The 12,301-nt window shown below is 46.5% G+C and overlaps 1 protein-coding gene across 1 annotated transcript; it reads right to left on the reverse strand.

Annotated features, from left to right (window-relative positions):
* On the reverse strand, window positions 1-2,763 carry NCR3 (natural cytotoxicity triggering receptor 3). The gene is given in 4 exon segments (XM_036249067.1): window positions 1-174; window positions 177-346; window positions 456-800; window positions 2,684-2,763. Coding segments are annotated over 4 exon segments (678 nt in total). The 5' UTR covers window positions 2,739-2,763; the 3' UTR covers window positions 1-66.
* Window positions 2,764-12,301: the final 9,538 nt, after the last annotated feature.

Genomic DNA, 12,301 nt, shown 5'->3' on the forward strand with positions numbered 1-12,301 from the left:
GGCAGATTTATTGGGGTCTCCTGCAGAGTGCTGAGATCACTGGGGTCTGGAATCACCCATCAGAGGCTACCCAAGCTGTGGTAGTACGTTCCCATGTGACAGTGGCCTGGCGGTGACATGACCAGAGTCACTGGGTCCTGCAGCCCCACTTCTTCTCTTCTTGGTCTCTGTCTCCCCTCCTCCAGCTCTCTCACTGCTCCTCCATGTCTTCTGCCTTTGTCAGGGCTCCATGGCTCACTCTTGCCTTGGTAATAGATGGTGCTGCCCATGGCCACGGAGAGAAAGCTGAAGGCATAGAATCCAGCCCGAAGGAGGAGGACTGTGAGGGCCCCCAGCCCAGGAGATCCTGCACATAGGCGGTGAAGAGGAAGGGCTTGGTGAAGGGGACCCCTGGAAGAAGCATGCACAGGCTCAGGGGGAACAGCAGGCAGGGAGATGCAGCCCTGGAGCCTCACCCTTCTCCACCACCAGCAGAGTCCCGCTCCCTGTGCCGGTGCCCTGGCCCAGCACCTCCACTCTGCACACGTAGACCCCAGCGTCACGGCCTCGGGTGTCCCAGATGTGCAGCTCAGCCTGGTGGTCACAGAGGAAGCGGGAAGAGGCAAGAGGGGCCAAGCGGCCCCTGAATTCTGGGGTTTCATTCCTCACCTCCTTTCCTAGGGCCACCTTATCCCGGTACCACGTGACAGAGCCAATGGCCAGTGTCCCTTGGCTGGCATTGAAAGAGCAGGGCAGAAGGGCAGCGGCACCCACCTGGGCATGAATTTCAGGGGGCTGGGACACCCAGAGAGAGCAGGATCCTAGGGGCAGAGAGAAGACCCAGATAAACGCCTCCACATTTACTCTGAAGAGAAGACAAGAGAACTTGCAGTAGAATATCCCAGCTGCCCAAGGGGACAAGGACTTTGGGTGCCTCATTAAACCCTTTTCTCTTTACCAGTCTAATATTTCACATTGCTTATTAATCATTTTCAAATTCTTTCCTATACCAATTTTCACCCTCGCTGTCCTGCACCCTTTTCCAGCTGCACACCAGTAACATCTTGCTGAAATTTAATCTGCCACAATGAAATTGAAGCTTATTAATGCATGTGGCTGCCTAGTTAACTAACATCATTCATTATATCATTCCGGGTATTATTGTCATATTAATCACATTCTATGGCACACCACCCTTGCTAATTTTAAAAAAAATATTTTTATTGGCTTTTAGCGTGAGAGGAATGGAGAAACAGAGATAGAAACATCTATGTGAGAGAGAAGCATCGATCAGCTGTCTCCTGCCAACTTCCCACTGCACACTGGGCATCCAGCCCACAACCTGGGCATGAGCCCTGACCAGGAATTGAACTGTAGATCTCTTGGTGCATGGGTCAACGCTCAACCACTGAGCCACACGGCCAGGCTGTATTTTGTTAATGAGCATTAACTACTTAAATTTATAGGTGAAGCCCTGGCTGGTTTGGCTCTGCGGTTAGAGCGTCGACCTGCAGTCCAGAGAGAACTGGGTTGGGTTCCCGCTAAGGGCGCGTACTTCGGTTGCAGTTTGTCCCCAGCCCTGGTTGGTCATGCGGGTGGCAGCCACTTGATGTGTCCCTTCACGTCGATGTTTCTATCTCTCTCTCCCTCTCACTCTATCTGAACAAAAAATGGAAAAATGTCCTCGGGTGAGGATAAAAAAATAAAAAATAATTTTTTTCAGGTGAAGACATGACTATAATTGATTGAGATCCCTATTTAGCTTATCCAACTTGATGAATTAAGCCAATAATTAAAATCCCTGATTAAATTCTCTAGTGAGTGAAATTTACTGGGCATTCTTCTGTTTCAGTGGTTCTCAGACTTGAGAGCTCATCAAAATCACCTGGAGTCTTTGTTAAACCAGATCCCTGGGCCCCGCCCCCAATTTCTTACTCAGTGGGTCTGGAGCAGGGCCGGCTCTGCCCCAGGTCCCAGCTGACCCGAGGCCAAGGCTCTGGAGTCCACACTGCGCTTAGCTGAGGACTGTGTCTGACAGGTAAATTCTCACTGAATTAAAATCCACTTCACTAAGAAACTCATCTTAGATTTAATTAGATCTCCCAAACTCCTAATTATATCTAGACCCAGACATAAACTCATCAAATTTAAACCGACCCCTTTTAAAAAAATTGATCCCTTCAAACCAACTTTGCTGGTTCTTTCAACTTTTTTTTTCTTTATTGCTATTAGAGAGAGAGAGGAAGGGAGATGGAGAGAGAGATAGAGACATCGATGAGCGAGAACATCAACTGGCCGCCTTCTACATGCCCCCCACTGGGGATCAGACCCACAACCTGGGCATGTGCCCTGACCGGGAATCGTGCCAGCGACCTGTTGGTGCTGGGTAGACGCTCAACCACTGAGCCACACTGGCTGGACTGAACTTGACCTTATTAGGAAGGTAGCTGAGAAGAAAGGAGCTCTGGATGGAAGCTGGGAGTGACCCTGCCCACGGGCAACACAGAGGGAACTGAGCGGGTGAGTCCCTGGGTGTCAACTTTGTGGGGGGCACCTGCTCCCACACTCCTTTCCTTGCCCTTCCCCTCGGGGCTCAATATTCAGCCTCCACCAAGCCTGCTCCCTGGGACATCTCTGTCCAGCCTCCCCCATTGCCCTCCGCCCTGCCCACACCCCACAGGGTCCTGGGAGAAAGCCCTGTCACCTGGATGGACCATGGTAAAGATGAGCAACAGCATCCGGGCCATGTCGGAGGGCATTCCAGTTGCCAAGGGGGATCTGCTCAATGAGGTCTGGGTGGAGGAAATCAACACACACGTGACTAGGCCTTTGGTCACCAGATGGGGGTGGGGAGCTTTCTATGACACACAGGAGTCACACATCTCTTGCCAAGGACCTCAGCCTTCTGGGACCTTGGGCATGAAATGTATGACTCTCTGAGGACAGAGGTTCTGCTGATGGTGCTATCTGGGTCACTAGTAGGTGGGGACAGCATGTGGGCAGGTTGCCTAAGTGTCTGAGAGGCTTAGATGAGCGGAGACTTAGATGTCTGGTAGAGCCAGGGTGGGTGGGTGGGTGGCTGAGACCAGGATGTGGTTCCCCCAACTTCCGATGTTCAAGAACACCAACCCCTTTAACCCAGAAGCACCTCTAGGAGCCCTCCTGGGCCCAGAGCTAACCTATTTCCTCACCCATTGGCTCACCAGTGCCCAGGCCACCCCATCCAATCTGCCCCCCCCACACACACACCAGGGCAGCTCTAGAAAGTCTATCATTTCAGGGCTTAGAAGAAGCAAGCTGATTGGTGGTGGTGATAGTTCCTGTTTAACTTAGACTGTTGACTTGCAGGGTTTGGCAGAGTGAGTTCAGCTGATGGAGTGTGGACTCATTCACATCCAAATCTCCATTGACGAAGTTCAGTTCTCACAGAGGTCTGTTTACCCACAACATTCTGTGTGAATCCACTCATTTACTATTTTATTCACTGTTTAACATTCATTGAGAACGTACAGTATCCCATACATGAAATGTGTTTGTACAGACACGTTGCAGAACCCGTAACTCCAGAGCTGTGCAGGGATAGATACAAGCGAATCCATACACATTGGTTACAGATGTGTGTGAGGGCACAGCACAGAGAAAAGAGGTGATCCTGCAACATGCCTGCTGAGACATGGGCCCAGCCCTCACCACACACTTCTCTGGCTCCTTTTATTTTTTTTAATTTGTAATTTTTATTATTATATATTTAAAATTTTTTTCTTTATTGATTTTAGAGAGAGACGGGAGAGGGAGAGAGAGATGGAAACATCAATGAGAGAACATCCACTGGCTGCCTCCTGCACGCCCCCCACTGGGGATCGGGCCCACAACCTGGGCATGTGCCCTGACCGGGAATCAAACCGGCGACTTCTTGGTTCTTGGGTTGACGCTCAGCCACTGAGCCACACAGGCCGGACAAATTTTTATTATTATTTTAATCCTCACCCAAGGATAAATTTGTTGATTTTAGAAAGAGAGGAAGGGAGGGAAGGAAGGAGGTGGGGAGAGAGAGATCAATGTTCTGAGAAACACATCGTCTCCCACAAGGTGCTCCAGCCAAGGACTGAACCTGAAACCCTCAGTACACCGGACGACGCTTGAACTAACTGAGCCACACAGCAGGGCTCTGGCTCTGTCTAGATTAATACATTATTCCTGTGTCTTTGTTTCCACCTTATTTGCAGTGCGTTTATAGATGGCATAGCCCCCCTCACCAAGGTGATCTGGAGTTGTTGTTTTTTTGGAGAAGCAGTAATCTTCTGGTTACTAATGATGGCTTGGAGTCAGACTGGGTGCAAATGCCCACTCCCCCACAAGCTAGTTACATAAGCTTGAACAAATTTAAGTTCTCTGAACCACCTAGACAAGCATACAGTGTCACAGATCTGGGAAGAATTGATTTAGCCATTCTCCATCCCTGGGGGCTGCCTCCTCGGGGCACTCTAACCAGAGGGTGTGGACCCAGTGGCCATGGCAAAGCAAGGACTGCCCCCTGGTGGTCACAGAGCATGAGGAAGCCTTCAGCACCAATAGGTGGCTTTTCCCACCTGGCCTTAATTCCAGCTTCTTGACCTGTCTCTGCCCTTGCCATGTGCTATCAACACCCAAAGAGTCAATGTAGAGGAAAACGTGTCTTCTACTCTACTGCGAGAAGCCCACGGTTTGGACAGGGAGGGGAGGTCTCCATTTGAGTGGAGTGGGGTGGGGGCTGGAATGGGCTACTGGCTAAAGATAAAAGTATACTGTCACAGTGTACACTCACTCACAGAGAACTATCCCACCGCCTAGGCTAATGTGGCTTAGAAGTCAAGTCAGCCTACCTGGAGCCCTAGTTCCACTACTTACACATCAGTAAAATGGGAGGAGCACCTGTCACTTCCAGACCCTGATGTGCAGGCACTCAGTGTTGGGTAGCCCCAGGTCCTGCCCAGTCCTAGGCTAGAAAGACCAATGTTACAGCAGGACCTGAACTCAATATATCTTGCTCTCCCTTCCTCTTTTTTCTGCCTACAATGTTCAATATCCAAAAATGTTGTGGAATCCAAAGACAACACTTAGATTTAAGTCCGTCTAGAATAAATCCCGGTACGTGTGGACCCTTTTCGACAACTCTGACACGCTCTGTGGAACTTTAACCTGTGGGATGGGAACTGCCTCCCAAATCAGCTCAGCAGACACAAGGATGGAATTTTTCAAAAGAAAGTTTTACCAGGGAGTCAGGAGGAAAGGCAGTGAACCGACAGCTGTGAAGTGGAAATACACACACCTCTGCCTAACTCTAGCATCCAGTTGTGGGCTGACCAGAGTTCACTGATCAGGACCAATGAACTCCCAATGCAGAGTTCAGAGCTAGTGAAGAAATGACTGCCGGCGGGAACTCGGCGATCCCTGCACAGATGATACCACCTCACCTGAGGCTTCCTTCTCTGGTGTTGGCAGGGTTGACATGTGGGAAAGGTCTCTAGCCAAAGCCTTATCAGTGTTTTCAAACTAATTAATGGCTCAGTTTACACTTTCAACCTCTGACGACAACTTCTCCTTTGAGGCTCATAGCACTGGACCCCATCACCTTCGCTCTTTCCTTGTTGCTGTCCAACTTCCTTCACAGTCATCAAGAGTTGACATCTGAGCCCTGGCCGGTTTGGCTCAGCGGTTAGAGCGTCAGCCTGTGGTCCAGAGAGACCCGGGTTCAGTTCCCACTAAGGGCATGTACCTCCGTTGCAGTTTGTCCCCGGCCCTGGTTGGGTCGTGCAGGTGGCAGCCGCTCGATGTGTCCCTTTCACGTCGATGTTTTTCTCTCTCTCCCCCTCCCACTCTATCGGAACAAAAATATGAAAAAATGTCCTCGGGTGAGGATAAAAAAATAAAAAATAAGAGTTGGCATCTGACTCTCTAGGTTCCTTTCTACCACAACCTCTGTCGTCTCTCTGGAAGAATTAACATCCACGTACATGACATTTTAAACACTGAGATATAGTATGTACAGTAAAATGCACAGATGTTAAGCGTACAGTTTGATGATCTCTGGCAAATATATGTCAACAATGCTGCAGCTGAGCTATAGATCATTCCTGTCACCCCAGAATTTCCCATTTTTGGTCAATCCCTCTCCCCTCCCAGAAGTAACCACTGATTTATACCCCAAAGGTAACTTCATGTCAGTGGAGCCCTGCGGTGTGCACTCCTGGATCTGCAGCGTCTGTGACGACATTTACCTGTGTTGTTTCACATGTCAGCAGCTTGTTCCTTTATTGCTGAGTAGTATTTTATTATACTACTTTGTTTATTTTATTATGTATTATTGGGTTGTTTTTTATTTTTTGCTATTATGAATATATTTCCTATGCACAGTCTTGTACACACTTCACAAATGATTTTTCAATACTCTATTTCACAGTGGCTTCACGTCGTCCACTCCAACCGTCACCTTGACTCTACGTGACCTACATCTTGATCTCCACACTGTGGAAGCTATTTCACTTTGAAATCTTACCTCCTGCCTGGCTGGTGTGGCTCAGTGGTTGAGCGTCGACCCCTGCACCAAGAGGTCACCAGTTCAATTCCCAGTCAGGGCACATGCCCAGGTTGTGGGCCAAATCCCCAGTGGGGGGCGTGCAGGAGGCAGCCAATCAATGTTCTCTCTCATGGATGTTTCTATCTCTCTTTCCCTCTCCCTTCCTTTCTCTAAAAAAAAAAAAAATCAATTAAAAATATTACGAAAGAAAGAAATCTCACCTCTTCTTTCACAGGAATGTAAAAGCAGATGGGCCTGAGTCCCTCTGGACTCCTGTGCTCCACTCACGACGTTCAAGCCATTCTTCTGTTGGAGGACTTTTGAGTTGTTTTTTTAATTTTCAATCAATAAATTTTGAGCATCTACCATAGGCTTACCTAGGCAATCCTGTCACAGTCACAACTTTAATTACTGCTTCCCCATCTCAGCCTACACCTTCACCTCGGGCCTTTCTTGAGGTCTGAGTACAGAATATCGAACTGCCCTCTCTAGATAACTGTTTGAGAAGGTCACGCAGGCATTCCAGAATCATCAGCGTCCACCACCCGGGTCAGCCTCCTGTATGCTCTCTGTCAGTGAATGGAAACACAATTTGTCCAGTCACTAAGGCAAGACTCTGAGAGTTGTCCTTTCTGCCTTCTCCCTTAATTCCCCATCCAGACAATCCCCCAGTCTGGTCCATTCTGCCTGGGAAATATCTTGACTGTATGTCCCTGCCTCTTCATTCTCACTGCTGGTTAAGGCCTTCGTCACTGCAGGTGAGACCAGTACAGCCGCCTCTCTGGCGGGGTGTTTTCTTCTCACGGTCATTCCGCACCTCCTGTGTGACGTCAGGCTCCTGTCCCTTCCAGCACTTTCCCTGAGGCCTTCCACCTGCCACACACCCCAGCTTCACCGTCCCTGTGGCTCCTCCGCTCACTTCTCTTCTTAGCTCTCCGACCGACCGCCGATCTCCGTCCGCCACTCTTTGTCTCATCATCTTTGTTCACATCACTTGTTTCTTCTCCTTCTCTGTGCCCATATCACACATCTCTCCACCTCCACACACACGTGCATCACACACGTCTGCTTCTTCACTCATTCATTTATTCATTCATTCAACAGCTGCTTAGTGCGCACCTTCCAGGTGACAGACGCCTTTCTCTCCAGGCTCCTCTCTTCCCGGATCTCTCTCCACTTCTCTTTCTGCCTCCCCGCCTTTCTCCAGCGCCCTCCCCGCCTCGTCCACCAGCACCCCGCCCCGCACCGAGAAGCCTTCCTGGCGCTGCCAGGCCCACTCCACAGTCCTCGGACTCCCTGGGCAAGGGTGCTTTAAAAAACTTAATTTATAATTTTAGAAGAAGATTTTTAACCAACATATTTCAGAAACTGATAAATCAAACAGGTAAATAATTACTAAGGACCAAAGCCTAAAACCAGACAATCAACAAGCTTGCTCTAATGGAAATATGTAGAATCCTAGAAAAAATAGAAAATACACATTTTTTTCAGGTACACATAGATAGACATTTGGAGAAAGAATCAAAATTATACAGAACACAGTTGCTGACCAAAATCTATGACAATTTAAGAGGAATAAGAATATTTAGTATATTTGGAAATTTTAAAAATACATCTCATGTATTTTTAAACTTTGAAAACCTACTTCTATCCCTGGTCGGTGTAGTTGGTTGAGTGGCATCCCTTACATCCAAAAGTGGCGGGTTTCATTCCCAATCAGGGCACATACCTGGGTTGCAGACTGGACCCCCAGGGCAGGCGGGAAGCAGTGGATTGATGTCTCACTCACATGTCAATGTTTCTCTGTTTCTCTCTTCCTCGCTCTCTAAAAGTTAATAAATACATATTTTTAAAACCTACTTCCAAAAAAATTCAAATGTTAAAAGAAAATATTATAATAGAATTTAAAATATTTTTATTTGAATGACAGGTGAAAACACTGCCTATCTAAACTATGGGAGTAGTCAAAATAACTCACAGAAGAATGTGAATGTGCATATTAGAAAAGTTTAAAAATTAATGCGTCAAATAGAAACTCCAGTGTCGTGGCGGGAGGAGGAGGGTCTGGGGGTCAATGATGCTGGAAGGAGATGCTAGGGTGGCGAACACACAATACAGTGTACAGGTTATGTGTGTGGAATTGTGCACCTGAAACCTGTATAATTTTGTTAACTAGTGTCACCCCAATAAATTCAATAAAAAAGAAAAAAACATATATTTTAAGAAATTAGAAAAAGATCACAAAGTAACCCCCCAAAAATAAGGAAGGAGCCCTGGCCGGTTTGGCTCAGCGGTTAGAGCGTCGGCCTGCAGTCCAGAGAGACCCGGGTTCGGTTCCCGCAAAGGGCACGTACCTCGGTTGCAGTTTGTCCCCGGCCCTGGTCGGTCGTGCGGGTGGCAGCCACTCGATGTGTCCCTTTCACATCGATGTTTCTCTCTCTCTCTCTCTCTGTTCCTCTCTCTCCCTCCCACTCTACCTGAACAAAAAGTGGAAAAATGTCCTCGGGTGAGGATAAAAAAAATAAATAAATAAAAGACCTCATCTATGGGTGGGTTTAAAAAAAAAAAAAAAAAAGGAAGGAAATAATGGAGATACTTTTAGAAATTAACAAAATAGAAAACAATGAAGCAGAATACAAGTATTTATTTACAGAGACTACTAATACTAAAAATCTCTAACCAAATTGATTAAGCAGAAGAAAACATGCACAGACCAAAAATAAGTAAATTAAAGGGAATATAATGTCAGATACGGTAAATATTTAGATTGCAAATTTTTGTTTTGTTTAAATTATATCTTTATTGTTGAATGTATTACAGATGTTCTCATTTTTCCCCCATTGACCTCCTCCTCCCCACTCCCGCCCTCCTCCTGCCTTTTCCCACACTGTTGTCTGTGTCCATTGGTTATGCATATATGCATATAAGTTCTTTGGTTTATTTCTTCCCATCCCCCAAACCCCCTTCCCTTTGAGGTTTGTCAGTCTAGCAACCAATTTGTACTTCTTAATCCCTTCACCTTTTTCACGCATTCCCCCAAACCCCCTCCCATCCGGCAACCAACATAATGTTCTCTGTATCTATGAGAATGTTTCTGTTCTGCTTGTTCATTTTGTTTGTATATTCAGCTGTTGATAGCTATGTATTCATTGCCATTTTGTCTGTTCATATATTTCATCTTTTTTTTCAAAAAGACCCTTTAACATTTTATATAATAATGGTTTGGTGGTGATGAACTCCTTTAGCTTTTCCTTGTCTGGGAAACTCTTTATATGGCCATCAATTCTAAATGACAGCTTTGCAGGAATAGAGTAATCTTGGTTGTAGGTCCTTGCTTTTCATCACTCTGAATATTTCTTGCCACTCCCTTCTGGCCTGCAAAGTTTCTTTTGAGAAATCAGCTGACAGTCTTATGGGAACTCCCTTGTAGGTAACTAACTGCTTTTCTCTTGCTGCTTTTAAGATTCTCTCTTTGTCTTGAACCTTTTGCATTTTGATGATGATGTGTCTTGGTGTGGGCCCCTTGGGGTTCATCTTGTTTGGGACTCTCTGTGCTTCCTGGACTTGTATGTCTGTTTCCTTCACCAAATTAGGGAAGTTGTCTGCCATTTTTGTTTCAAATAGGTTTTTGATTTCTTGTTCTCTCTCTTCTCCTTCTGGCACCCCCAAGATGTGAATGTTGGCACGCTTGAAGTTGTCCCAGAGGTTCCTTCACTATCCTCATTTTTTTGAATTCTTTTTTCTTTTTTGCTGTTCTGATTGGGTGTTTTTTTGCTTCCTTATATTCCAAATTGATGGTTTGCTTCTTGACTTTACCTACTCTACTGTTGAATGTATGTAAATTATTCTTTATTTCAGTTAGTGCCTCCTTCATTTCTGACTGGTCCTTTTTTATGCTCTTGAGGCCCTCACTAAGTTCACTGATGTTCTCACTAAATTCATTGATCATCCTTATAAGCAGTATTTTGAACTCAGCATTTGTTAGGTAGCTTATCTCCATTTTGCTTAGTTCTTTTCCTGGGGTTTTGTTCTGTTCTTTCATTTGGGACCTGTTTCTTTGTCTCCTCATTTTGGCTGCCTCCCTGTGTTTGTTTCAACTATGTATTACTTAACAAGAGGTATGGGGTTAGCTGAAACTAAATGCTGCTTGTTTGAAAGAATTTAGGAAAACCTTAAGCAGGGTCCAAGACAGGCCAATCCTATGGTAACCAACTGGCAACAGCTTGGGTGGGCCTGAAAGTTGGGTGGGGCGGGGCCTCAGGGAATCACCAGGGCGGGGCTACCAGTGTGAGCCAGGTTGCTGGAGGCCCAGATATGGGGGCTGTCTGCCGCCCCAGGGCAGGGCTCACCAAAGGAACAAAGGCCTCTGACAGCACGTTTGTCCTGGAGAAAGCCCCCTCTCCAGCTCTCGCTCCAATGCCAAACAGCTCAGTTCTTCCCTGTATGTCTCTGGCCCTCAAGCTGCCTCCCCTCCAAGCTTAGAGGGAGAGAGTCCAATAAGTCTGTGCGCAGGCCCTTTAAGAGGAGCTGCCTGGGGCTCCAGCCACCTCAGCCTCCCTGAGCCTCAGTTCCCGCTGGTTTTCCAACCAGAAGTGATGGGGACTCTCTTCCTGGCACTGGAACCCTGAGCAAGGCATCTGGTGTGGGACGGGGACCCCTCAGTCCTCAGGGAGGACCTTCCCAGCAAAGTTGTCCTCCTGATTTTTATCCGCCACACATGGGTGTGGGAGCAGCCCGTCCCCTCCGCCTTCCTACCAGTCTCGATGCAGCTGCTGTTTTAATTCCGTAGTTGTAGGACTGCCATTCAGTTCGGTTTCAGGCGGTTTTGAATGATGGTTGTTCTGTAGTTTAGTTGTAATTTTGATGTGGTTGTGGGAGGACGGATACCTATGCACCATCTTGACCAGAAGTCCTAAATTGCAAATTTTGATAAGATGAATAATGTTCTAAAGAATATATGACAAAAACTGACTCAAGAAAAAAATTAAAAACCTGATATATATATAACCATTAAAGAAATGAATCAGTTGTTAAAATCACCAAGCCCAGACTATTATGAAATCTTCAAAACAGAGATCACTCCACTCATATAAAAATTATTCTAGCAACCAGAAAACAGGAAAAGTTTCTCAACTTGTTTAATAAGATTAATGTAACCTTGATACAAAATCCAGGTAAGGACAATTTGATTTTTTTTAAGAGATGCCTTTTTTTTTTTTGTATCTTTTTCTTCTTTATTGGTTTTAAAGAGAGAGAGGAAAGGAGAAGGAGAGAGAGAAACATCAATGAGAGAAGACATTGATTGGCCGCCTCCTGCATGCCCCCACTGGGGATCAGGCCCACAACCTGGGCATGTGCCCTGACCAGGAATCGAACCAGTGACCTCTTGGTGCATGGGTCGACACTCAACCACTGAGCCACACTGGCCAGGCCATCTTTTTTTAATTTTTCTTTTACTGATTTTTAGAAAGAAGGAAGAAGAAAAAACATTAATTTGTTGTTCCACTTATTTATGTATTCATTGGTTGATTTTTTTTGTGGGAGGGGGGAGAGAAAGAAACATCATGGTGAGACACATTGGTTGCCTTCCTCACACACCCTGACTGGGTTCAAGAATCAAACCTGCAACCCAGGTACGTGCCTTTAACCAGGAACTAAACCTGTGACCTTTTGGTGTAGGGGTTGGGGGAGGAGGACGATGCTCTCACCACTTTGCAACACTGGCCATGGCCATTGGCAGATTCTTGTATGTGCCCTGACTGGGGA

Source organism: Molossus molossus, unplaced genomic scaffold, assembly GCF_014108415.1.
Source record: "Molossus molossus isolate mMolMol1 unplaced genomic scaffold, mMolMol1.p scaffold_m16_p_8, whole genome shotgun sequence".
NCBI lineage: Eukaryota > Metazoa > Chordata > Mammalia > Chiroptera > Molossidae > Molossus > Molossus molossus.